This window comes from Anopheles gambiae, chromosome 2 (assembly GCF_943734735.2).
Source record: "Anopheles gambiae chromosome 2, idAnoGambNW_F1_1, whole genome shotgun sequence".
Lineage (NCBI taxonomy): Eukaryota > Metazoa > Arthropoda > Insecta > Diptera > Culicidae > Anopheles > Anopheles gambiae.
In genome coordinates this window covers 85,139,821-85,161,470 of record NC_064601.1, presented here as the reverse complement: position 1 = coordinate 85,161,470, position 21,650 = coordinate 85,139,821, and the positions used below count along the sequence as shown (strand labels likewise).

The 21,650-nt window shown below is 43.2% G+C and overlaps 5 protein-coding genes across 7 annotated transcripts; 2 read left to right on the top strand and 3 right to left on the bottom strand.

The window, feature by feature from the left end:
- The first annotated feature begins 2,031 nt into the window (after positions 1–2,031).
- On the top strand, positions 2,032–20,961 carry LOC1276187 (phospholipid scramblase 1). Of its 3 annotated transcripts, XM_001688614.2 has the most exons (6): positions 2,032–2,172; positions 18,657–18,811; positions 18,893–19,010; positions 19,772–20,259; positions 20,342–20,500; positions 20,565–20,961. In XM_001688614.2, the coding sequence occupies exons 2-6, from the start codon at positions 18,668–18,670 to the stop codon at positions 20,610–20,612; spliced, it is 957 nt and encodes a 318-aa protein (XP_001688666.1). In that variant the 5' UTR covers positions 2,032–2,172; positions 18,657–18,667; the 3' UTR covers positions 20,613–20,961. The 3 variants fall into 3 exon arrangements, with proteins under 3 accessions (XP_001688666.1, XP_061501792.1, XP_315501.4); XM_061645808.1 differs by lacking the exons at positions 2,032–2,172; positions 18,657–18,811; positions 18,893–19,010 and adding an exon at positions 19,275–19,674; XM_315501.6 differs by lacking the exons at positions 2,032–2,172; positions 18,657–18,811; positions 18,893–19,010 and adding an exon at positions 19,279–19,664.
- LOC1276185 (farnesol dehydrogenase) lies at positions 6,086–7,017 on the bottom strand. Its single transcript, XM_315499.2, has 2 exons — positions 6,434–7,017; positions 6,086–6,342 (listed from the first exon to the last, which is right to left on the bottom strand). The coding sequence occupies exons 1-2, from the start codon at positions 6,998–7,000 to the stop codon at positions 6,169–6,171; spliced, it is 741 nt and encodes a 246-aa protein (XP_315499.2). The 5' UTR covers positions 7,001–7,017; the 3' UTR covers positions 6,086–6,168.
- Positions 7,238–13,838, bottom strand: LOC4576326 (uncharacterized short-chain type dehydrogenase/reductase y4vI). Its single transcript, XM_001237674.2, has 6 exons — positions 13,247–13,838; positions 13,004–13,173; positions 10,682–11,252; positions 9,951–10,106; positions 8,923–9,534; positions 7,238–7,474 (listed from the first exon to the last, which is right to left on the bottom strand). The coding sequence occupies exons 1-6, from the start codon at positions 13,811–13,813 to the stop codon at positions 7,307–7,309; spliced, it is 2,244 nt and encodes a 747-aa protein (XP_001237675.2). The 5' UTR covers positions 13,814–13,838; the 3' UTR covers positions 7,238–7,306.
- Positions 9,815–11,373, bottom strand: LOC3289985 (farnesol dehydrogenase). The gene is made up of 2 exons (XM_556135.4): positions 10,682–11,373; positions 9,815–10,106 (listed from the first exon to the last, which is right to left on the bottom strand). Exons 1-2 carry the CDS (start codon positions 11,246–11,248, stop codon positions 9,930–9,932), a joined length of 744 nt encoding a protein of 247 aa, XP_556135.4. The 5' UTR covers positions 11,249–11,373; the 3' UTR covers positions 9,815–9,929.
- On the top strand, positions 16,567–17,571 carry LOC1276182 (farnesol dehydrogenase). Its single transcript, XM_315496.5, has 2 exons — positions 16,567–17,204; positions 17,298–17,571. Exons 1-2 carry the CDS (start codon positions 16,569–16,571, stop codon positions 17,469–17,471), a joined length of 810 nt encoding a protein of 269 aa, XP_315496.5. The 5' UTR covers positions 16,567–16,568; the 3' UTR covers positions 17,472–17,571.
- Positions 20,962–21,650: the final 689 nt, after the last annotated feature.

Genomic DNA, 21,650 nt, shown 5'->3' with positions numbered 1-21,650 from the left:
GCTCGATCGCGCGTATTTATGCACACGGCTGGTTGCTGTTGTAGGTACTTGCTGCTGACTGTGCTCAGTGTTTCTGTTAGGTTGATTTTTTATTTATTTATTCACGGCTTATGCTGGTTGCCTTCACTCGGTGATTCAATCGATGAATTCTTTTTTTTTATTGGCAAAGGGGGGTAGTCGCAATATTTTGGGTGCCTCGTTAACGTACCCACGAAAAAGGGGTCCAGGAAGTTAGAGCGAACCCCGAAAGGTAGAACAAGAACGTGTACAGCATTGATCGTTAGTTCAGCGTTTTTAGAATGAATCGTTTCGGGGTGCAAGTTGTCGATCAGCACGGGAGAATGATCACGATCTCGAAGGAAAAATCCCCCTGGAGACAGCGCTAACGACTTGAAGTGATGTTTTACGAGATAAGAAGATTGATTTTCTTTCTCTTACAGTGAAAAAAAACGGGGAAAAAGCCTTTAAAAATATGTTTTCTTCATCTAAATCAAAAGCAATTCTTCACTTTCTCTTCCGGGCTGTTGTTTCTCATGCGCTCATTCTCAAACGAACGCATAAGAAAAGCAAACTCCACGCTATTGTACACATATTCGCGTTCTTGACATTGTCCGAATGTGACCTTAGCGTTGCCAAACCCCGAACCCGAATCAAAAAACGAAAAAAAAGCAACCGTCCTCTCCACAACCGCTCCCAAAACCCAAAAACACTCCGCATTTTTGTTCACCGAGACTCCACCGACGGGTTGCACTGTGTAGCGTGTTGCTGTGATGCTGCTTATGGTAACGGTCACCCCCTTTTTACCCTCCTTCTGCACACATTCTTCGGTGTGTTTCGTCCGGAATGAAACAGGAAAAGATGAAGCTGCTCCCCAAAATAAAAATAAAAACAATCTCTGGAACCGGTAAACGCACACACCCACCCGCCTGTGTGTTGTGGAGGGATAGAAATGGCACCCATACACGCATGCATGCATGGCCAAATTTTGGAGCCCGGTTTAATTTCGCTTAACTTGATCATCACCCGCGAACGATGCTCTATAAACCCTTGGTTAACATACCTCTTTGTATATGTTGTGATTCTGCTGTGTTTTAAGCCATTTTCATTACCGTTTTTACTTAATTTGCTTATGTTTTTATTTCATGTTTTTTGTTATTTGTTATGTTTTTTTGTTTTTATGATAATATTTAATTTTTTTTAAATTCTCTATTGATCTTATTGATCTAGTTGGTTTTTATATTAATTTCTTTTCCTTTTTTTAAATAATTATTTCTTACTATATGAAAAAGCTATTAAAGTTGTTATGTATAAGCACAAACAATGTTCTGAAATGTAAGAACATATTTGAACATTTTGTAATAAACTTACAAACAATCTGAAACAAATATAAATGATACATAACATAAAGTTTTGTACAAATAGGATAAAAAAGAAAGTCTAGAAAGAAAAAAAACTGAACCTAAAACAATAAAAAAAAAAATAAATGCCTCTTGTCATCATTAAAAAAAGCGAAAAAAGTCAAATATTCCAACGACCCTATGCTGCTTGACGCATGTAAAGGATTATTATGTTCACGCATTAGCCGGGTTTTCTATTGGCGTTTGCAAACAGTTCTGCCTGCTTGCATTTGTAGTAGTAGTAACATTACATAGTAGTAGTAGTAGTGGTGAAATCATACCAGCATAGGCATTTGTTTAGTGCCGGGAGTTGTTTTTTGCCAATTCTTTCGACCACTCTTTGCCCATTTCCTCCACACCCTCTCCCCTCGCAGCATTATTCAACCGGTTGCGCGACGTGTCGGCGCGACATGCCGGCGAGTTTTCGCATCGTTTCGATTAATGTTCTGTGGCGCTTCGGCAGACGAACATCGCGCAGTGGCGGCTGGTTGTGTTTTGTTCCGTATGCCCGGGGGATAGATGGATGCACAGCTTTTCGATCAAAGCTTGTGCATTTGAGGAAGCTATACTGTGTTGTGCCTTTTTTGTGTTCATGTGTAGGTTAGTGCGTAGGTGGTGAAACATTTTGTGTGTGTGTGTGTTTATGAAGGGGCCAAATTGTGTGACCAAATTAGACTTTTTTTTTTGTGGGAAAAATTTGAAACTTATTGACGCGAGTGCAACATTAACAAAGCTTTGTCAAGCGTGCTAAACGAGAGCGAGTGAATTCCATAAGGTAAGTGAATGAAGTGACATTATTATAATTATTTTACCACAATTTGATTTCTTTTCTTCTAAAACATACGTTTGATGTAAGAACTAAACACAAATTAAATATGCAAGCTTCATTGTAAGTGAAATTCGTCTTATAAATATCAAAATGGGAACAGTTTAGTGTCTTTATTAGGTCGCTTAGTCTTAAACATATTCTTCCCAAGTTTAAGAGTGGGCAATAAGCGTGCAAAATGTTGCCTCAAATGCTGCTTCTTTTACTGCTGTGCACTTTTTGGACTCCTACTCCATTGGAGCCGAGCGTCCGAAACAAATGCCGGAACCGGTTCACATACACACACAATTACATTAGTCTCACGCCCGGGAAGGGACGAATTGTGCACAAAAGATGGATGATGCTGGATATGCTCCACGACCTGTTAGCCGTTGGATGTGCCTTTCGCAACGGACTTCCCAATTATTGTGATGTATATTCTGTGAGATGGATTGGTTTGATTTACTTATATTTTCGTATTGTGGTGGCTGTATTTTCTATTCTATTTTCTTTTTTCATTTATTACTTCACTTTTTTGGTCTTCTATTTGTATTTTTCCGTGTTTTCCAGTGTCTTTTTGGTATTTACTATTTTATTTGGTTTTTTTTATTGTTGATTTAACGATTTTGATCTTTGTTTGCTGTTATTTCGACTTTTTTATCTTTTTTATGTATTTTTTTAAATGAATTTCTTGTTTATCTTGTTTTTAATCTTATGATTATGCTATGAACTACCATTTATGTATTTTACAAATGAAAACCTAGCAATTTTCCAAGTCTTGGTGTATTATCACAATCTCCAACGTTGGATCTCCAACTAATAGACAGTGTGAAGGCTAACCATTGATTGATTGATGATTCATTCGGTTGGAAAATTCATGACGACCGTCTCATGCGCGCGTCAACTATCGAGACATGGCCACAACCCATCCACACACCCATTAGAATATCATAGACGGGGAGGGGGGGGGGGGGGGTGTGCCAAAAAGAAGGAACCACACCCTATGCGTGCCTTTCCGTGCTTTCCGAAAAAAACCCCACCCGGTTGGGGAACTCAAATCATTGCGATTGGAGAATTTCCACACTATTTCCACCCCTCTCGGTCTCTCTCTTAGCCGTGAAAACACTCCCAGGGAGGAACACACAGTGGCCTTGGACACACACACTTGCCACCCGGTCTCTCGATGACGTCGTTGTCCTCATAGTAAACGTATGCTTTTTTTTCTTCCTAGCTGCAAAGGAAAGTAAAAATGTGTGCGGCCCATAATTAAGTGAGCGTACAGCCGGGCGGAGGGAATGGAGCTGTTTTTTGCGCCTTTCTTCCCCCCCCCCCACTCTCCCATTGCTTTCCCCAGCTAACCAGCGTGTAAGGGGATGCTTCCACTTGGCAGTTTGGCATTGTGGGACGGTTTTTTTTGTGCGTGAACGTTGTGTGCCGGTTATCTTTATGGCTTTTTTGTGTGGGGTGGTCATGGGGTGGGAGAGAGGTTAAGAAGTTAAATTAATACCAGATGCACCGTACCGAAGGCGCTGCGGAATAGGAGGAATGTGATGAAAGTTATGGGGCTTGACCTTCACACACACACACACACATAAAGAGGGCAAGCCAGTTTTCGGTAGAACAATTCTCCGCGATAGAGCCGGTCTAAAGAGAACGATTCTTAGAATTTTCGATCATTAAGATTAGGGGAAGACTTTAAAATGATTGTTCAATAAATCAATTAGTAATCTAGAGCAAATGAAGGAATTAACAAAAGAACAATACCTCTTTGGAAAATATTCAACATTTGAAAAGTGAAAAATGCTCTTAACTTAAGTCAGTTGAAACATTAATTATGGAGACACTTGAATGCCGCATAGTAATAAATCAAACGAACCGACATCGAGCGTATAACACCCATTGAACAGCGATCTTGCTAATGATCGTCAATGCTGGGTAGCATATGCTTCCTCCTAAACATGTGTTTTGTGTACGGTGCGTCATTTTTCTATTTATAATTGTATCTATGGCTAAGCATATTAAGTCTTTGTTTGGTAAAAAGTCTGAGAAATAGCACGAAATTGCCACTCCACTACAAGCGATTATGGACTACAAGCAACTAGTAGTGATGGGGAATATCGATCCGAACCTACTAGGATCGTTCTTTTGCTTCAATGAAATTATAGTGCTGAGGTTCCAATAATGTAGATTTTCTATTTATATTTTATTTTTAATCATCCAGCCATACACCTAAGCCTTTCACCGATGATACCCTTTGGAGAGACGTATCACAACATTCATAGTTAAAAAGAATAGGACTAAGAGAACGACAGAAGGAGATAAAGTGGCATTTAGGAAGGGATGACGAAAGACCACTGGATGAACCACAAGTGGAGAAACAATCAAGACGACATTGTAGCTGCAATAATTAGTGGAGGAGGAGACCGGGAGGTACAATTTTAACTCGTTTGCAAACAGCCGGAAACATTCATTGGGGAGGACAGAACAGACGTCATTGACAAAAAAGGTAAACAGTACAAGGCGCAAGACACTCACTTGAGGCACGCCAGAGGGATAATCGAAAGGAATTGAGGTCGATGTTCGTTCCAATCCTGACTGACTCAGATCATCTGGGAAGCAGTGTTTTAGTTGACGTCAACAATCTCGAGGTAGTAAAGGAGTTCTGCTATCTCGGAACGGTCGTTACTTCGGACAACGATATCAGCAGCGAAATCCGGAGACGAATTGTGCAGGGGAATCATGCAAACTATGGGCATCACCGACTGCTGAGATCCATAAGACTTCGAGCCTGGAGCTCGGTTCGAGGAGCGAGAAGGAAAAGGATGAACCACGAACTTGCTGAGCTGTACGACGAACCGAGCATCCTGACGGTGGCGAAAGCTTGGGCATGTCATGAGGATGCCGGACTCATCCCCCACCAAGAAGGTGTTCGACAGCGATCCCCAGTTCGGCATAAGGCGCAGGGGAGCACAGCGAACTCGATGGCTGGATCAGGTGAAGCGAGACCTGTCGGAGATCGGGTGTCTACATGGATGGGAAGATGCAGCCAGAGACCGAGCATCCTGGAGAATGATTGTTGACCGGACCATGTCAGAGAGAGAAAGAGAAAAAGAGAGAGATATATAGAGAGAGAGAGAGAGAGAGAGAGAGAAAGAGAGAGAGAGAGAGAGAGAGCTTTTTGTGTTTTTTTATATTGTAATTAAACCTTCTTTTTATGCTCATCTCCTGTATCGAATCTTATGAAGGATATTCATGAAAATTTCAGAATTGATATCTCACTCATGTCTGACTTCTGACTGACTGACGTGATCTCACACGTGAATAATTGTGAGCCTACAGTCAAGTATACTTTAGTTTATCTTTGTAAACATCAAATGATACAGGAAATTTGTTTATAAATAATTATTATACAAGCAACATTACTTTAAGCTCTTTACAAATCTTGCGATGATTTTTTTTATTTCCATTGCAATTGGTTCAAAGAACTTGGTAGATTCGTTCCGTTCAAGAGACTATTTTTCCGTTCCGATAAAATGGAATTTTGACATCACTACCAAAAGCGCAAGGGTCAGACACAGACTGATAAGGGAAAGAGCTGTGAATGACTTTATTACAGGGTTTGCCAACGTTTTTTGGTTGATTGTAGTTTTTTTTCCATTCGTGTTAGGATTTACTGGCATCGTCCCACCACAAAATGGGGAAGCATACAATAATTCTTGCAAAAAACAACCAAAACTAATGCATAACCCTATGTTAGGACCGGAACTACAATATTATAAACATCAGAACTCAAGAAGATGACTATAGGCCCGGAAGAAAATAGCTTAAAATAACAATTTCTCCTTAAGAAACTCCAGACAAAAGGCTTTTTTCTTGCTTTAATCTTCATTTCTTTATTTGAAGACCACCTACCAGTACCCAGTTGACTTTTGCATGGTCTCATTTAGAAGCGTTGTATGTTTCATTTCACATCATTTCACCAACGGGTCTAATGGTAAGCTCATGGACCTGTACCCTCGGCGGGGTGCCCAGCACGTACAGCACGGCATCCGCAATATCCTCCGGTTCCAGTATTGGCGTCTGGCCCGTTTTCAGCTCACTAGGGACCGCCTCCGTCCTGACCAGTCCCGGACTAATACTCTACCAAAAGACCGCAATACGAAAAAAACAAACCGATAAGTAATCATCACCTCACTTCATCTTCCCTTCTTCATGTCAAACCATTCCTTACCGTCACTTTGATGCGCGTTCCCTCTATCCGCAACTCATGGCGCATCGATTCTGTCAGCGCCGTCACTGCAAACTTGGACGCCGGATAGATGTTGAAGCTAGCGAACGCGGGCACCGTATGCCCTACCACACTGTTCACCTGCACGATGTGTCCATCGACCGAGCGGCGCATCATCGATTGGAACGCTTCGCGGCTGCACAGCACCACACCCATCACGTTCGTATCGAGTACCTGACGCAGCGGATCGGCATTGCCCGGTGTGAACAGATTGATTCCACCTCGCGCAATACCAGCATTGTTGATCAACACATCAACACCACCGTACTGCTGCTCGATTTGGTCGAAAGCGGCCACTATATCTTCTTCCCGCGTTACATCACACCGGATCGCGTGCAGCCGTTGGGCGGCCTGTTTGGAGAGCTGTTGGCGCAGTTCCTCCACCCGTTCGACACGCCTTGCCAGACCGATCACGATCATGCCCGCGTTGGCGAGCGCTTGCACTACGGCCGCACCAATACCGGAGCTGGCACCGGTAACGACGGCCACCCGGCCAGTCCAACGATCCATTTTGGAATGCTGTTAGAAGGGAGCTCGTTTTTTCGGGAACGGATGATATCTTATCGGTGTTGTGTACTGGTTGTGATGATTAGAAATTAATCCATCAAGGCACTGGTCTAAATATTTTGGAGGACTCATTCTAAATGATAACTGATATCAATCTGTCATTCTTTTCGATAACGATTCATGCTTTTATCCTAATACATTTCGCACACCAATAGTGACTTACAAAACACAACAAACACATTCCATTTATTCCGCTGTCGAGTTTTATTGCCATTTTTGGGTGTATAATTTTATATGCCCCTTTTGCCCCTACTTTTCACCAACCGGTTTGATCGTCAGCTCGTGGATCTGTACCCGGGGCGGTGTCCCGAGCACGTACAGAACGGCATCCGCAATGTCCTCCGGCTCGAGGCAGGGCTCCTCGGCAAAGACCGTACTGGGCGGCATCTCCGTTCTGACCAGTCCCGGGCTGATGCTCTGTTGAGTATGGGACAAAAGGAAGCACAAGGTTAAGTGGTGCAAATCGGTTGGTTTGGGTTTTATTTGCTTAATTTTGTAGAAAATGTACAATACGAAGAAACGGGATGATAGTATTGCCACTCGACAATAGATGGCGCTACTTACTGGTTTTTTGGTTGCTATGAATGGCTAGGATTTTTGTTTGTTGTTTAATTGCTTTGAATTTTGTTTCAAAAATGCTTGGACGATGCTAATAAATCGTGAAAATGATTGAACAATGTGTGAAAGACGCTTAATAAACTGTGAGACGAATCCATCAAATTTCGGGAAATAACCAAAAACTCATAAGAAACCTTGTATTACTAATGATCGGTAGAGATGGAGAAAGGTGTGTACAGATTATGAGGAAAAGAGAGAGGTAAAGGTAACGAAGATGTAAAAGAAGGCAGGACACTGGGACATTGTAAGCAAACCGGGTGAAACAAATTTTGAAGGCCGATAAGACTCTTCCAGAGAGATTGTTCCGTACCGCAGCGAGTATGGCAGGATGGGGAGATCTGTCACGAAGTCATCGAGAAGGGTCATATAGAGTGATGTCGGATAGGAGAGGAAGAACATCAAGTTTCAACTAACAGGAGACCTGTGATGAATCTTTTTGAACGGATGTGTAAAGATAGTTCTTCAAGGGGGAGTAACCCAAGAAGGCAACAACAGAAGGTTGGGAAAAGAAAGAGGGGCCTAATGAATGTTGAAAGTGAGCCTGACCAAAACCATACAAAAGCGACGTATTCCAGAGTAGATCGAACTTAGCACCAGTATAGAGATTTGAGACAGATTGGGATCTCTGATTTCGTACGCAAACACAACAATGAGTCCTAATTATTTGTTATCTTTGTTGATAACGTGATCAACATGCGAGTTGAAGTTGGTCTAGGTCCACCTAACTTACTTAATCTTGCTGGTGCATAAGCACTCATAAGCAGGATAGACAGTCAGATAAGTAGAGGAAGTTGGCGTCTGTACAACGGGATCTGCTCCAGGCTGACACGAAATCTCACCACACTTACTGTCCACGAAATCTTTGTGGACAAAGGAAAAGATCATTGTTCATCGATACCAAACAGTATAGATATTAAGCAGAGTTTGTAGATTACAACAGTTTTTGGACGAAGCCACAGGAAGAAATATCTTGAGGTCCTCGACATAAAGCAAACAATCTCTTTGATCGTCAGACAAACGTAAATGGAAGATACCTGTTCCTTGGTTCATATGGGACCTCAATTTGGTAATTTCCCTGTTTTCATACTGTTTTACACATTTTAGCACAAACTGCCGTAGAAACCAGCCTAACGAGATGCCACTTATTGCACCCTGGTGCACTCTTCACACAGTGATAAGATAAAGTACGCCCTACCCATGGTTTGTGTTTGTCTGTTTGGTTCTTCCCCATCACACCTTCCACTTACCGTGACTTTGATTTTCGTTCCCGCCAGCCTCAGCTCGTGGCGCATCGTTTCGGTTAGCGCAGTCACCGCAAACTTTGATGCCGGATAGACGTTAAGCTTGCCCGTCGTCGCAACCGTATGGCCAAGGATGCTGTTAATGTGCACGATATGCCCATCGACCGAGCGACGCTTCATCGATTGGAACGCTTCCCGGCTGCACAGCGCCAACCCGACCACGTTCGTATCGATCACATCCCGTATAATCTGCGTATTGCCCGCATCCAGCACACTGACCGCGCGCTTCAACTGACCGGCATTGTTGATCAGCACATCGACACCGCCACACTTTTCCTCCACCAGCTGGAAGGCGGCCAAAATGTCCTCCTCCTTCGTAACGTCACACCGGACACTGTGCAGCCGGTCCGCTGCCTCGGCAGAAAGGTCCTTCTTCAGCTCGTCGACTCGTTCGACACGGCGAGCCAGACCGAACGTGATCATACCGGCGTTGGCGAGGGCTTTCACCGTCACTGCACCAATGCCGGAGCTAGCACCGGTCACAATGGCCACCTTTCCACGCCAGCGTTCCATGGCTGTGTGACGGGCTTTTTGATAAGAAACGAAGGAATGAGCAGACTGTTAACGCGTGCGTGTGTTCCGCTCCGTTCGGAAGCCGGTTCGAGACTGAAGTGTTTCTGTCGTTGTACTGGTTTTGCATGTTCAGGGAGTTTGTTAGTAGTAGAAATGTTTTCATTTGCTACACACATTCAAACGATGACGTTGCTTATCTTCACGGGGGTTTATTTGAGTGGTGACGTTTCGCTTTTGCTGTTTCTTACTGTGCGATAAGGTAAAGTGACGACTCACTTTAAGCCTATCATTCAATCCATTCAACATATGAATTCAACATCATATCTCGTTTAATATTGGTTCCGAACTAATTATTCCGAAATATGTACCAAATGGTATTTTATTAACAATTTCTTTATTTCTGGGATCGATTGCTGCATCGAATTTCGGTTCGTGGTGACTTATCCGAGCGATTCACCGACCGGTTTGATCATTAGCTCGTGCACCTGAACACGCGGTGGGGTGCCGAGCACGTACAGAATGCCGTTCGCGATGTCTTCCGGTTCGAGTATGGGCATATCGTTGAGCACACCACTGTCACCGATGATCTCCGTCCTTACCAGACCGGGACTGATGCTCTGGTAGAAAGTAGAGTAAAAGATCGTTCAGTATTATCGGTTGCTCTGTGAAGGTGTTTGTAAGAAGTGTTTCATAAAAGGTTAAAATATAATAACGGAACAGCATAAAGCTGTGCACACTGAGTAAGAGTGAGTGAGTGAGATAAATCCTAGAAGTGGATACGAGGATTCAAATCCGCACGAATAGCTAATTTAAATATTTTCATCACTCACACTTTCTACTAACTCACTCTCTTCGCCGAATATTATTAACCAGTGCAGAGGGTTAGTGATTTGAGTCCAAAAATTTGAGTTTGCACAAACAGAAAGAGTGAGTAGAACCGCTATGAATTAGTAAAATAATGTGATTTTTTTATTAATCCTTAAAGAATGAGTTAATGATTCAAATCTCTATTCTAAAAGTGTGAATTTGTTACACATATTGCATAACTTGAGGCGTTTTTTAAAAGAAGCCTGCTTTACCGCTAGCAATGTGCTCATTGCCATCACCTTTCATATCTCCCGGCGATAAGATAAGCAAAAACCACAAGCAATTGTTTCCCCCCATCTGCCCTTGAGCAATCAACCAAACTTACCGTGACTTTGATTTTCGTCCCCGCCATTCGCAGCTCGTGCCGCATCGTCTCCGTCAGCGCGGTCACACCGTACTTGGTGGCCGGATACACATTGAGCGTGTTCATCGGGATCACCTTGTGTCCCAGTATGCTGTTAATGTGCACAATGTGCCCATCGACCGACCGTTTCTTCATCGATTGATACGCCTCCCGGCTGCACAGCGCCAACCCGACCAGATTCGTGTCGATCACGTCGCGCAACTCCTGCGTATTTTTCGCATCCAGCACGCCGACACTCGATCGCGCCACGCCGGCATTGTTGATCAGCACATCGACACCGCCGCACCGTTGTTCGACCTCCCGGAAGGCGGCCAAAATGTCCTCCTCCTTCGTAACGTCACAGCGCAGTGCGTGCAGCCGCTCGCGGGCATCCTCCGGCAGCTCGTCCTTCAGTGCTTCCACCCGTTCGACACGGCGGGCCAAACCGAACGTGATCATACCGGCACTGGCGAGAGCTTTCACCGTTGCTGCCCCAATGCCGGAGCTAGCACCGGTCACAATGGCCACCTTTCCACGCCAGCGTTCCATCGTGCTATTGTTTTGAATGTTCTATTTGACACTTACTGGCCACACAAGTACGGTACAATAACGCCGAAAGAAGCGATACAAACCCTTCGGCGGTTCAGTTGCGACTGTTTTGCAATGCACGGTTTGGTTGGAGTTTGAACTTGAAGACGAACACCGTTTAGAAAGCCGAACACACGCCGAAACTACCGAGTAATGCAATCTAATCACTGTTGTTATCGATGGGGAGGAGGAGGAAGAGGAGGAGAAGGGGGTTGCGTTGTTATCGTCGTTCACCTACCCATTTGACCGTGCCCAGTATGCAGTGAGTGCGTTGTTTTAGATATGCGCGATCAGTGGCAGTGGGCAGCAAATTGAAACTATCCAATTTGGCGAGTTCGTTGGACTTTATAGCGGGGGTATTGTTAATAGGAAGAGATCACGGAAGCATTACGTTTATGTTTTGAATGATTTCTATTAATTTAGACTTAACTAGCATTGATATTAATTTAAAGATTCGTCTAGTACACTTCACTGCCCTTTAGTTGGTTGAGGCTTTGTCTTCCATGCCAAAATGTACAAACATTTAATACCTTAGTTTCAATCTTCAAAACGGGAAAACATTCGTGTGTTTTCAATTATCATGGAGTCGTACACCTGGCCCTGCATCTATAGCCTTTGAACTTCTGGGGAATCTCGAGTCAGGCCGACGTTATCTACACCTATCTAAAAGCTGAAAGCTGACATAACTTAACCGCATTTTGAATTTTATTACCAATTTAGAAAATCTAGGATCTTCTGAAATGTGAAATAATTGAAACAATACTAACCGAACGTTCGTATTAGAATACAATTCGTAATAACATATCTAAGCATCGTGTATGGCACTTCTGGGGTGTCTAAGGGAGCAACCTGGGTCCGTGGCTATTAGGGCCATACATCAATGATATCGGACTTATAACTAGGAGAACTTAGAGTTCTTATGTTTGCCGATCACGCTAAATTGTGTGATTAAATCGAATAGAATCCGTACAAAGTAAAGCAACTAAGTTCGCGTTTAGGATTTGAGCCTCTCAAACAGCGATGAAAAGTAATAGGAAATGCTTTTTCATATTACGCCTATTGCCAATAATCATACAGATGCTCCCACACTATTATATTTCATTCAATTTTAACGCGCCATCATGGAATCCACGAAATTCATCAATTTATATATCAATATCCCTCGTCACAGAACTCGTCTAGATCAATCTAATGATTTGCAAGAGGTTCCACGATTTTAATGAAAGGTATGAGCTTGACGCACTTGACGGGGCCGGTCTGGTGGTACAGTCGTCAACTCTAACGACTTAACAACAAGCCCGTCATGGGTTCAAGCCCCGAATAGACCGTGCCCCCATATGTAGGACTTGACTACTATCCTGCTACGGTAACAAGAAGTCACTGAAAGTCAAGCTCACTTCACTAGAGGGTACAGGTAGGCCTTGACCGACAGCGGTTGTTGTGCTAAAAGAAGAAGAAGAAGATGATGAACTTGACGATTTTAACATGTTTCCATATGTCTTCAGGGATAGATTAAGGATTTTTCCTATTTTTTGCAATATTTTTAGAGATCGTATAATTGATTTTAGTGCATAAAATTAACTTTAAAGAGCAGTATTGACACGCGGATTGCATAGTTTTGAAGCATTCTAGAAAGTTTATTTCAACAAATTTGGGCAATAGTGTATTGCTTCCTCTTGAGAGCGATCCAACAGATCTTCAGTTTGTAACTCTTCTCATTCTACTTCACCCACTGGTTTGATCGTCAACTCGTGGATCTGTACACGGGGTGGCGTTCCGAGTGCGTACAGTATCGCATCGGCAATGTCTTCCGGCTCGAGGATCGGTCCCGTGTAGGTGTCACTGTTGGGATTGATGGGCGTCCTAGTCAATCCTGGACTAATGCTCTGAAAAATGAACGTTAACTCTTCGTAAATCCTCCCTACTTAAACACCCCTTCCAAATATGGTTCAATCTTACCGTAACCTTAACTTTGCTGCCCGCAAAACGCAACTCCTGGCGCATCGTTTCCGTCAGGGCCGTCACACCGTGCTTCACGGCCGGATAGATGTTGAGCGTGTTGAGCGGTGGTATCGAGTGGCCGGTAATGCTGTTCAGATGCACAATATGACCGTCGACCGAGCGCTTCTGCATCGATAGGTACGCTTCACGACTGCACAGGGTCAGCCCGAGCAGATCCGTATGCACGATATCGCGCAATGGTTGCGTGTTGTTCGGCTGCAGTATGCGCACCGTATGGTGCGCAATCCCCGCACTATTGATCTGCACATCAACACCACCGAACTGGCGCTCGATTTGAGCGTACGCCGCAAGGATGTCTTCCTCCCGCATGACGTCACACCGGATGGCATGCAGCTGGCCGGGAACGTTGGCTGGCAGCTCGTTGCGCAGGGCTTCGATACGTTCTACACGCCGGGCTAGACCGACCACAATCATGCCGGCACGTACGAGGGCTTTGGCAGTGGCGGCACCAATGCCGGAGCTGGCACCGGTCACAACGGCTACCTTACCTACCCACCGGTCCATGATGGGGATGGGGATCTTGGGGTGGTTGAGAAAATGCTAAAAAATGGCTTCTAACCGGTTGCAAAATGAACGAGTACGAAGATTGAGCGTACGCGTCGGTTTATATACCCTCTGGTAGCTATGCTGCGCACCCTTGACATTGAAACTGTGGTGGTTTCGGGCCATTGATTCAAACGTTTGCATTCTTCAGCGGCTATTGGTTTTTGTTTTGTTATATTTTCTAGTCGGTTGCACATAACAAAGGGTCAACGAGATAACAGTATTAGAAGCAGTAGCAACTTGGTATAGACAATCTTAGCCGTATTATTGTCCAAAAAGGAGCAACATTATCGTAGATATACAGTTTTAATGTACGTTAGTCAATAAATACTCAGCATCACAACAACATTTATGAAAACAGCTCTACTATTCAGCCGTATGCAATCATTTTGTCTATTAAAATGTATTAAATTGCTAAAATTTCTACAAATTATATTAATGCAAACATGAACAAATGTTGTTCCTATCTTCATTTTTATGAATTCTACATTTTCTTTTCGATTATTTTAACAAGTACGTACTTTCGTCTGTAAATGTAAACAGTATCAGACATTCAAACAACAACACATTTACCAGTGGCAGTGTGCATCTTTCAAAGGAAATGTATCTTTCATTTATTTTACCAACGAAAATCTTGATGATATTCAATGAAGTAAAATTCTGTAGAGGAATATGGAGCAAAATGGCCATGCAGTCGCACTTTATTTCTGTAAAAAAAAACTAACAACAGAACAATGAACTTCAGATAAAAAATTCGTTCTGTAAAGCTGCTATCTCCATCGCATCATCTATTAAAATTATGATCATAGATTGTGGTAAAATGGGTCTATTTATAATAACTTTAATGCGATGTCAAAACATATTTCAGTCTGCCGACCTAACAATACAGAACCACACCCTTTCTGCGTTTTCCGAGCCAATTTCCAATGTCTACAAATTTTTTCATTGCTTGTGAAATGTTTTTCAACAGTTTTCAAATGTTGTATTTGTAGCATAATAATGATTCAGTTCTTCCACATAATTTTCAACACTTCTTAAGCTAGATTGTGTTTGACTGTTCTCTGTGGTGTATTTAAAATTATGTGTAAAAGCTGAAATTTCATTTTTAATCAAATGCACCATTTGGCTGCTGTTGAAAAACATCTTGGAGGTGGTAAATAATTATGTGCACATTCGAAAGTGACTTGGAAATCCCTGTATAACAGTTTTTCTGTCAAAAGGGAATGACAATTTTTCCATAGGATGAGGTGACAATTTTGATCCAATGGAAATATTTTAAAAATATTGATTACTAAAGTTCAAGATATAAATTGAAATAATAACTTTCTCTTCATAAAAAAAAATATAGATAATTGGAATGCGTGTTTAGATGAATTATATTTTTTTTGTTTCTAAATAGATTCTCACCAATTACATTACAATTTACAGGGTTTTTCAAGTCAGTTTCGAATGTAAACATTGTTATTCACCGCGTGCAACATGCCATATGATATTTCATTTCAATCGTAATAATATTTGATTTCTTCAGCATGATTTTCAAAACGACTCAAGCTGGATCGAATTTGACAGTTCTTTGTTATGTGTTGAAAATCATATGTTGAAACTGAAATTTCATTTTGAACCAAATACACCACTTCATTGCTCTTGAAAAACATCTTGGATGCGGTGAATAATTTTGTTTACATTCGAAAGCAACTTGGAAAACGCTGTATGTTTTGACGGTCAAAATAGCATCAATTCTAGCATAACTTTTATTTCCTAAACTATTCATCTATTACGAAATAATAAATGATACCATTGTTTTGTGCATCAAACACTGCATTTATTTTGGAGTTTATTTTCTCGACAGAATTAGAGTGAAATTTTGGTTTATAAACAGTTGATAAATGGTAATTATACTATAACACGGCATTTAAACCATCTAAAGTCATAGGCTTTCGATACTTAACAACCTAAGTTAGTAAATTGTTACAATAATTTAACTTAAAAAACTACCTAAAGCAAGAGCAAGATGAAAACATAATTTTAAACTACACGACCAAGGGTATTTGAACTACATTATAATGGATTTTCACTAAACATTCTTACCACCAGTTGCTACGACCAGCGCCCATTGTGCAATGATTAAGTACCCTGGAGCGGAATTAGTTGCTAGTTCTACATGTGAAGATGTTTGCTACCGATGTTTACATAACGATTTGTTTATTCATGCTTTCAGCACTATTTTAAGGAAGAGCTGACCCATGCTTTGTTTTAAAAATACATTCCTGTCTGATTGTTTCACCCGTATTCTAGAACATAGAGGGTCAAATTTGAGTGTAGATATTTCCTCGGTCAAGGTATTGTATGATGATCACCATACTGACTACTAAAGTCTAGCAAAGGTGATTATTAGTATTATACTACTAAGCATAAGACTTAGAGTATTCTATAACAAATATAATATCCTAAAATCATGTCACAATCAATTAAGTTTTCAATATAATAATAACTGAACGATTTATTCAATAATGTTCCATTCATGAAACAAAAACGCATCTCTGCGGAATCATTAACGAACGTAGGCTCATTTAGCGCCTTTGTCGTGTCTCCTCTATCTCAACGCGGCAAACATCGCTTATTTCAAGTACATGAAGCGAGCGCCTTCAGTTAAGCAAATTAGCTGTAGATACATATCTACTACACCCCTGTCCCATCGTATGACATCAGATCCATCATGAGCACCCATAAATACACCGCCCTATTTGAGTCCTCAGGCACAGTACTCGCCTCAATAGTCTACACAATGGACCGCTGGATCGGAAAGGTGGCGATCGTAACCGGTGCAAGCTCGGGCATTGGTGCGACCGCAGTGAAAGCCCTAGCCAACGCCGGCATGGTTGTGATCGGACTGGCACGCCGTGCCGAGCGTGTTCTGGAGCTGAAGAAAAGTGTCCCACCGGAAGTGGCGCACCGAATACACTCCCACCGCTGTGATGTGACCAGTGAGCAATCGATAGTGGACGCTTTTGCGCTGATCGATCATCAGTTTGGCGGTGTGGACGTGCTGATCAACAATGCCGGTGTGTCGAAACTGACCTGCACGCTGCTGACGGCGGGCAATGGGGCAGACTTACGCACGGTACTGGACACGAACGTGATGGGTCTGGTGCTGTGCAGTCGCGAGGCATTCCAGTCGATGAAGCGCCGCTCGATCGATGGCCATATCGTGAACATTAACAGCATCCTCGGCCACAAGTACATCGGCTTTCCGAACCTAAACATCTACGGTGCATCCAAGTATGCCGTTACCGCGATAACGGAAACGTTGCGCAATGACCTGCGCAACGAAGGTACGCGGGTGAAGGTTACGGTATGTGGCAATTTCCGGGCGCATTTTTGTCGGATGTGAATGTACTCCCGAAAACTGATACTGAGAATTGTGTTTGGGTTTCGTTTCTCGTAGAGCATCAGCCCGGGCATCGTGCGGACGGAGATGGTCCCGGAGGGTGACCAGTTTCAAGATAAGCCCATGCTGGAGACGGACGATGTTGTCAGTGCGATTCTGTATGCGCTCGGGACGCCTCCTCATGTGCAGGTGCACGAGGTTATCATCAAGCCGGTGGGCGAAACGAATTAAATTCAAAACAAGTTGTCTCTTTTCATCAACAATCATTCAGAATGTTGCACTGCGAAGGTGTAAAAGCATAACATTACAATAAAGGTTATTAATTTCTAAACTTTTTTTTACTCAAAACACACCTCCAAAGACAGTAGAGTGGTTTTGCTTACAGTCAGAAATCTAGTTTGTTTGATCAAACTATCGTGAACGTGCTGAGCAATCACTCGTAAAGAATATTGAAGTAGAATCAAGAAGCTACACTATTAACGATGCCTAGATTGCGCAACCTGTAGTGTGCACACGTGAGAACCACTTCACGTTAATATGATGCAACGACTGCTGAATAGGGGTTGCTAATCTGCCGTATCACTCTGTAGTGGAAACAGTGGCCCACAGTGGCACACTCATATTCCTAATGATGATCATTAGTGTTTTTGTCCACCTCACAAATCACCTCACCTCAGAGTTCATAGTTTGAATTTTTGAAGTGTTCCGTCAGGTGGCGCTAGTATTGGATGCCGCTAGTACCGGTATACGGGAATGAAAGAGGTTGGAATAGGAATACACAATAGGTCCACCATCTTCTTCTTCTTCTTGCACTTCTTTGTGTATAAACTTACACAGTCATGTCAGCGTTATACTTGCTTTCTGAACTTATTTGTACTAGATAACCGTATAGACATCTTTTGCTCGGGACGGTTGTCCAGATGGGGATCAAACAATGTCCAGCCTTCGCCGCGACCTAGCGCATGTACAACTAGGTCACGCAGTCGCCTCATGATCGGTACACAAATAGTTAATATAATCAGCAATAATCGAGCAAAGAATCGTTAATATTCAATACTGATCTTCAATGCCAACTAAAGTAAGACTTAACTCAACAGGTACCAAACATTGATGTAAAATCGCTTTTCAGTTTGCAATATTTCAGTATTACACTCTTTTGAGCCAATCTAAAAACATTTATCTTATTATATTTTAAAAGTGTTAAAACTATTTGAGAATCTTTATGATCACAAATGAATGATGATATTCCCGAAGAATACAAGCATTTTAGTTACTCTGGATCTTCTACTTAGAGAAAACTATTCTACTTTAAAAGGCTTCAAAGCTATTGCAACTTCTATAACATGAGCATTGTATAATTTTTAGGTAACGATTTCCACTTCTCATCAGTTTCTTCCATCATCTTGCCATTTACAGAGCGCATTACAATGGCTGACACACCGGAAAAGGTTCCCCTGGAGGAGAAGCAGCAGCAACCGCCGGCCAACCCCTTATACCCTACCCTCGGCCAAGAGGCGGCCAATCCATTGCTACCGCAGACCAATCCACAAGGGTATCCAATGGCACCAATGGTAATCTTACAACACCAATGCGCTTAAGTTTTTGCATTGTTTGGCTCCTACTGTAACAACATCTTCAATTTTTCCCATTAGGCCACTGGACCACCAGCTCCGCCCGGTTACATGCCGGTGCCGCAGATGGCCGGCATGCCGATCATGACGCAGCCAGGCGTCATGCAGATGCAGCCCGTGCTCGGTCAGCAGCAAGTCAGTAAGTCGCACGCCCTTCCTTTAACAGACAAACTCAGCAACACCTCCCCTTTTGTTTTGCAAAACACAAAAGCGCTTCCATCGAATCGAACAGTTTCAAAAAGGCCAATTGATAACGGGCTCTCGATCCCTTCCGACACAGTCGCGGTCGCGGTGTAATCGGCAATAGGGGGTACACCATCGGGTAGATAAGATGCGTACGTGAATCTAGCGCGTGGGGATGGAGTGGAAGAATCACGCCTAGATAGCAGACGTATGTGTGTGGGCAAAGTTTTCTACGGTACGGTGGCCACACGCCACACCGGTCAGTCCAGTTGCAGTGCTGACTTCCGCGCAGGATGACACCGAAGAAGCGGCCCCAGGAGTACTTTACCAGCTGCGTTTCGGTCGATCGGCTTTGCGTGAGCGAGGAACCTGGGACAGATGGAAGCGATCGGCCGCGAGCCCGTCGCGATGAGGGAAAGCGGAAACAGTATCAAACGCGCCGTCTCGTGATCGTTGTTTGGCACGTGCTGGAGCAAAAGTTGGCCAAATGTGGGCGTTTTGTGCGAAGTGTTCGGCTTGGGAAGCGCACGGAGAAGGCAAAGCCGAAGGAAGTGTGTGCAAACGATCGTGATCAACAGTTTGAGCGATTGCTAACGGACGAAGAGCGAAGGTGCTGGAGGGTTCTGGCTGGTTCTGGGAAATTGAACAAGAAGTGACCGTGAGATCTTCATTTGTAATCTCTCTTTATCTTTCTCACTTTTCTCCCTTGCAAAATAGCTGGATGGATGCCTATACCGCAGGGCATTCCCAACTGTCCGCCTGGCTTGGAATACCTGACAGCAGTTGATCAGCTGCTGGTGCACCAGCAGGTCGAGCTGCTGGAAGCCTTCACCGGGTTCGAGACGGCCAACAAGTACACGGTGAAGAACACGCTCGGGCAGAAGGTGTACTGGGCGGTGGAGGACACGACCTGCTGCACGCGCATGTGCTGCGGCCCGGACCGCCCCTTCGACATCAAGATCATGGACAACTTCCAGAACGAGGTGCTGCATCTGCGCCGCGATCTGCGCTGCAAGTCCTGCTGCTTTCCGTGCTGTCTGCAGAAGCTGGAGGTGTCGGCACCGCCCGGCAACGTGATCGGCACGGTAGTGCAGAAGTGGAGCCTCTGCCGGCCCGTCTTTGACATACGCGACCGCAACAACGAAACGGTGCTAACGATCCGTGGCCCGGTGTGCCAGTGTCCGTGTAGCGATATCAAGTTTGCCGTAAGTTTCCTGAGTCGTGAGCGTATGATGTGTAGATGTTAATATGTGTGTGTTACACTTTTTGCAACGAATCATGCTCCAGGTGTTCACCAAGGATGGTACCGAGGTCGGTAAGGTGACGAAGCAGTGGACCGGCTTCGTGCAGGAGCACTTTACCGATGCGGACAACTTCGGCATCAACTTCCCGATGGATCTGGACGTGAGGGTGAAGGCCACCATGCTCGGGGCACTGTTTTTGATTGTAAGTGGTAGCGTTAGCTTACTGGAAATTGAGACCATATTAACGTCTGTTCATGTACTTGCAGGACTACATGTACTTTGAGAGCAGCGACAACAAGAAAGTACGCCGTTAAACGGTCAGTTGGAGTTGGGCTATATTGTTTCTGAAACAACTCTTTGCTATGCTGCGGAGCCTTACAATTTAACTCGCCAAACCTCAACAAAAGGACTCTGATGAGATTTAACTACAACTTTGCATTTACAATTCAGGTTTTTAAATATTGCCTTACCGTACCGTGCCGTAGATGAGAGTGGAGTGGATTGATGTAACGATAAATCTCAGGAAAACTAAACATTTGATGCAGATAAAGGTAGATGATATACAATTCGTAGGTGCCACAAAGTGAAAGATGTATTTTGAAGAGAAGGCTCTATTTCGGGATGACTTTTTTTTATAAAATATCACTTGATGATCAATGTGAAGTTTCAACTTCTTTTAATTTCCTTCTCTGTATGAGCTAAGCTACAGTCAGAGAATGAATGATTTACGAAATCAACAATTTACAGCTACTGCACAATAATATCGCTTAATTGTATTGTTTACTAGGATAGGGAAAATAAATACTCGAACGCGCAACCAGAATTATTAGAAGGGGATAGCAGCATTACTGCTCGTACTCTTTCCGATACAGTAAAACATCGATTTGATCTTCTATTCAGATAGAAAAGCTTAAAATTCATAAAAAACTAAATAAACGGAACTTTACACCTTACCGAACAGTGCCAACACAGAAACACACTGCCAACAGGATTATTTGTTGTTGTTGGGACAGGGATTCTAATGAGATTAGATTTCATCGAGAGTAGCTTAACGAGTTTACAGCAAATGTACAACTTTCTTGTCAAGGCACATGTTCCTTTCCTACTAACGATGTTGTAATATGAAAGAAAAAAAATCAATAAAACACCACTTGGTACTTAATTTGGTTTCAAGGGTATTTTTTTAAATATATTTATACCACTGTACCGAATTAGCCATCAAAAATGAATAAAGCAAAGGAAATGGTAAAGAATGAACGTACAATTTTGCACCTGCCACATTGATTTGGTCCATAGTGAAATTCGAGTCCGCTCATTCGAGCAGCTGACAAAAACGCCTGAAAGTATGCAAT

What these genes read in the sequence shown, in the direction of transcription:
- LOC4576326 (XM_001237674.2), bottom strand. Translation starts at nt 13,813, where the DNA reads ATGGACCGGTGGGTAGGTAAGGTAGCCGTTGTGACCGGTGCCAGCTCC. An exon ending in GCAGCAAAGTTAAGGTTACG is followed by an intron (nt 13,174 to 13,246) that starts GTAAGATTGAAC and finishes TTCATTTTTCAG; the next exon opens with AGCATTAGTCCAGGATTGAC. An exon ending in GGACGAAAATCAAAGTCACG is followed by an intron (nt 10,107 to 10,681) that starts GTAAGTTTGGTT and finishes ACTTTCTACCAG; the next exon opens with AGCATCAGTCCCGGTCTGGT.
- LOC1276187 (XM_001688614.2), top strand. Translation starts at nt 18,668, where the DNA reads ATGGCTGACACACCGGAAAAGGTTCCCCTGGAGGAGAAGCAGCAGCAA. An exon ending in GTAGCGATATCAAGTTTGCC is followed by an intron (nt 20,260 to 20,341) that starts GTAAGTTTCCTG and finishes ATCATGCTCCAG; the next exon opens with GTGTTCACCAAGGATGGTAC. An exon ending in TCGGGGCACTGTTTTTGATT is followed by an intron (nt 20,501 to 20,564) that starts GTAAGTGGTAGC and finishes ATGTACTTGCAG; the next exon opens with GACTACATGTACTTTGAGAG.
- LOC1276182 (XM_315496.5), top strand. Translation starts at nt 16,569, where the DNA reads ATGAGCACCCATAAATACACCGCCCTATTTGAGTCCTCAGGCACAGTA. An exon ending in GTACGCGGGTGAAGGTTACG is followed by an intron (nt 17,205 to 17,297) that starts GTATGTGGCAAT and finishes CGTTTCTCGTAG; the next exon opens with AGCATCAGCCCGGGCATCGT.
- LOC1276185 (XM_315499.2), bottom strand. Translation starts at nt 7,000, where the DNA reads ATGGATCGTTGGACTGGCCGGGTGGCCGTCGTTACCGGTGCCAGCTCC. An exon ending in GAACGCGCATCAAAGTGACG is followed by an intron (nt 6,343 to 6,433) that starts GTAAGGAATGGT and finishes GTCTTTTGGTAG; the next exon opens with AGTATTAGTCCGGGACTGGT.
- LOC3289985 (XM_556135.4), bottom strand. Translation starts at nt 11,248, where the DNA reads ATGGAACGCTGGCGTGGAAAGGTGGCCATTGTGACCGGTGCTAGCTCC. An exon ending in GGACGAAAATCAAAGTCACG is followed by an intron (nt 10,107 to 10,681) that starts GTAAGTTTGGTT and finishes ACTTTCTACCAG; the next exon opens with AGCATCAGTCCCGGTCTGGT.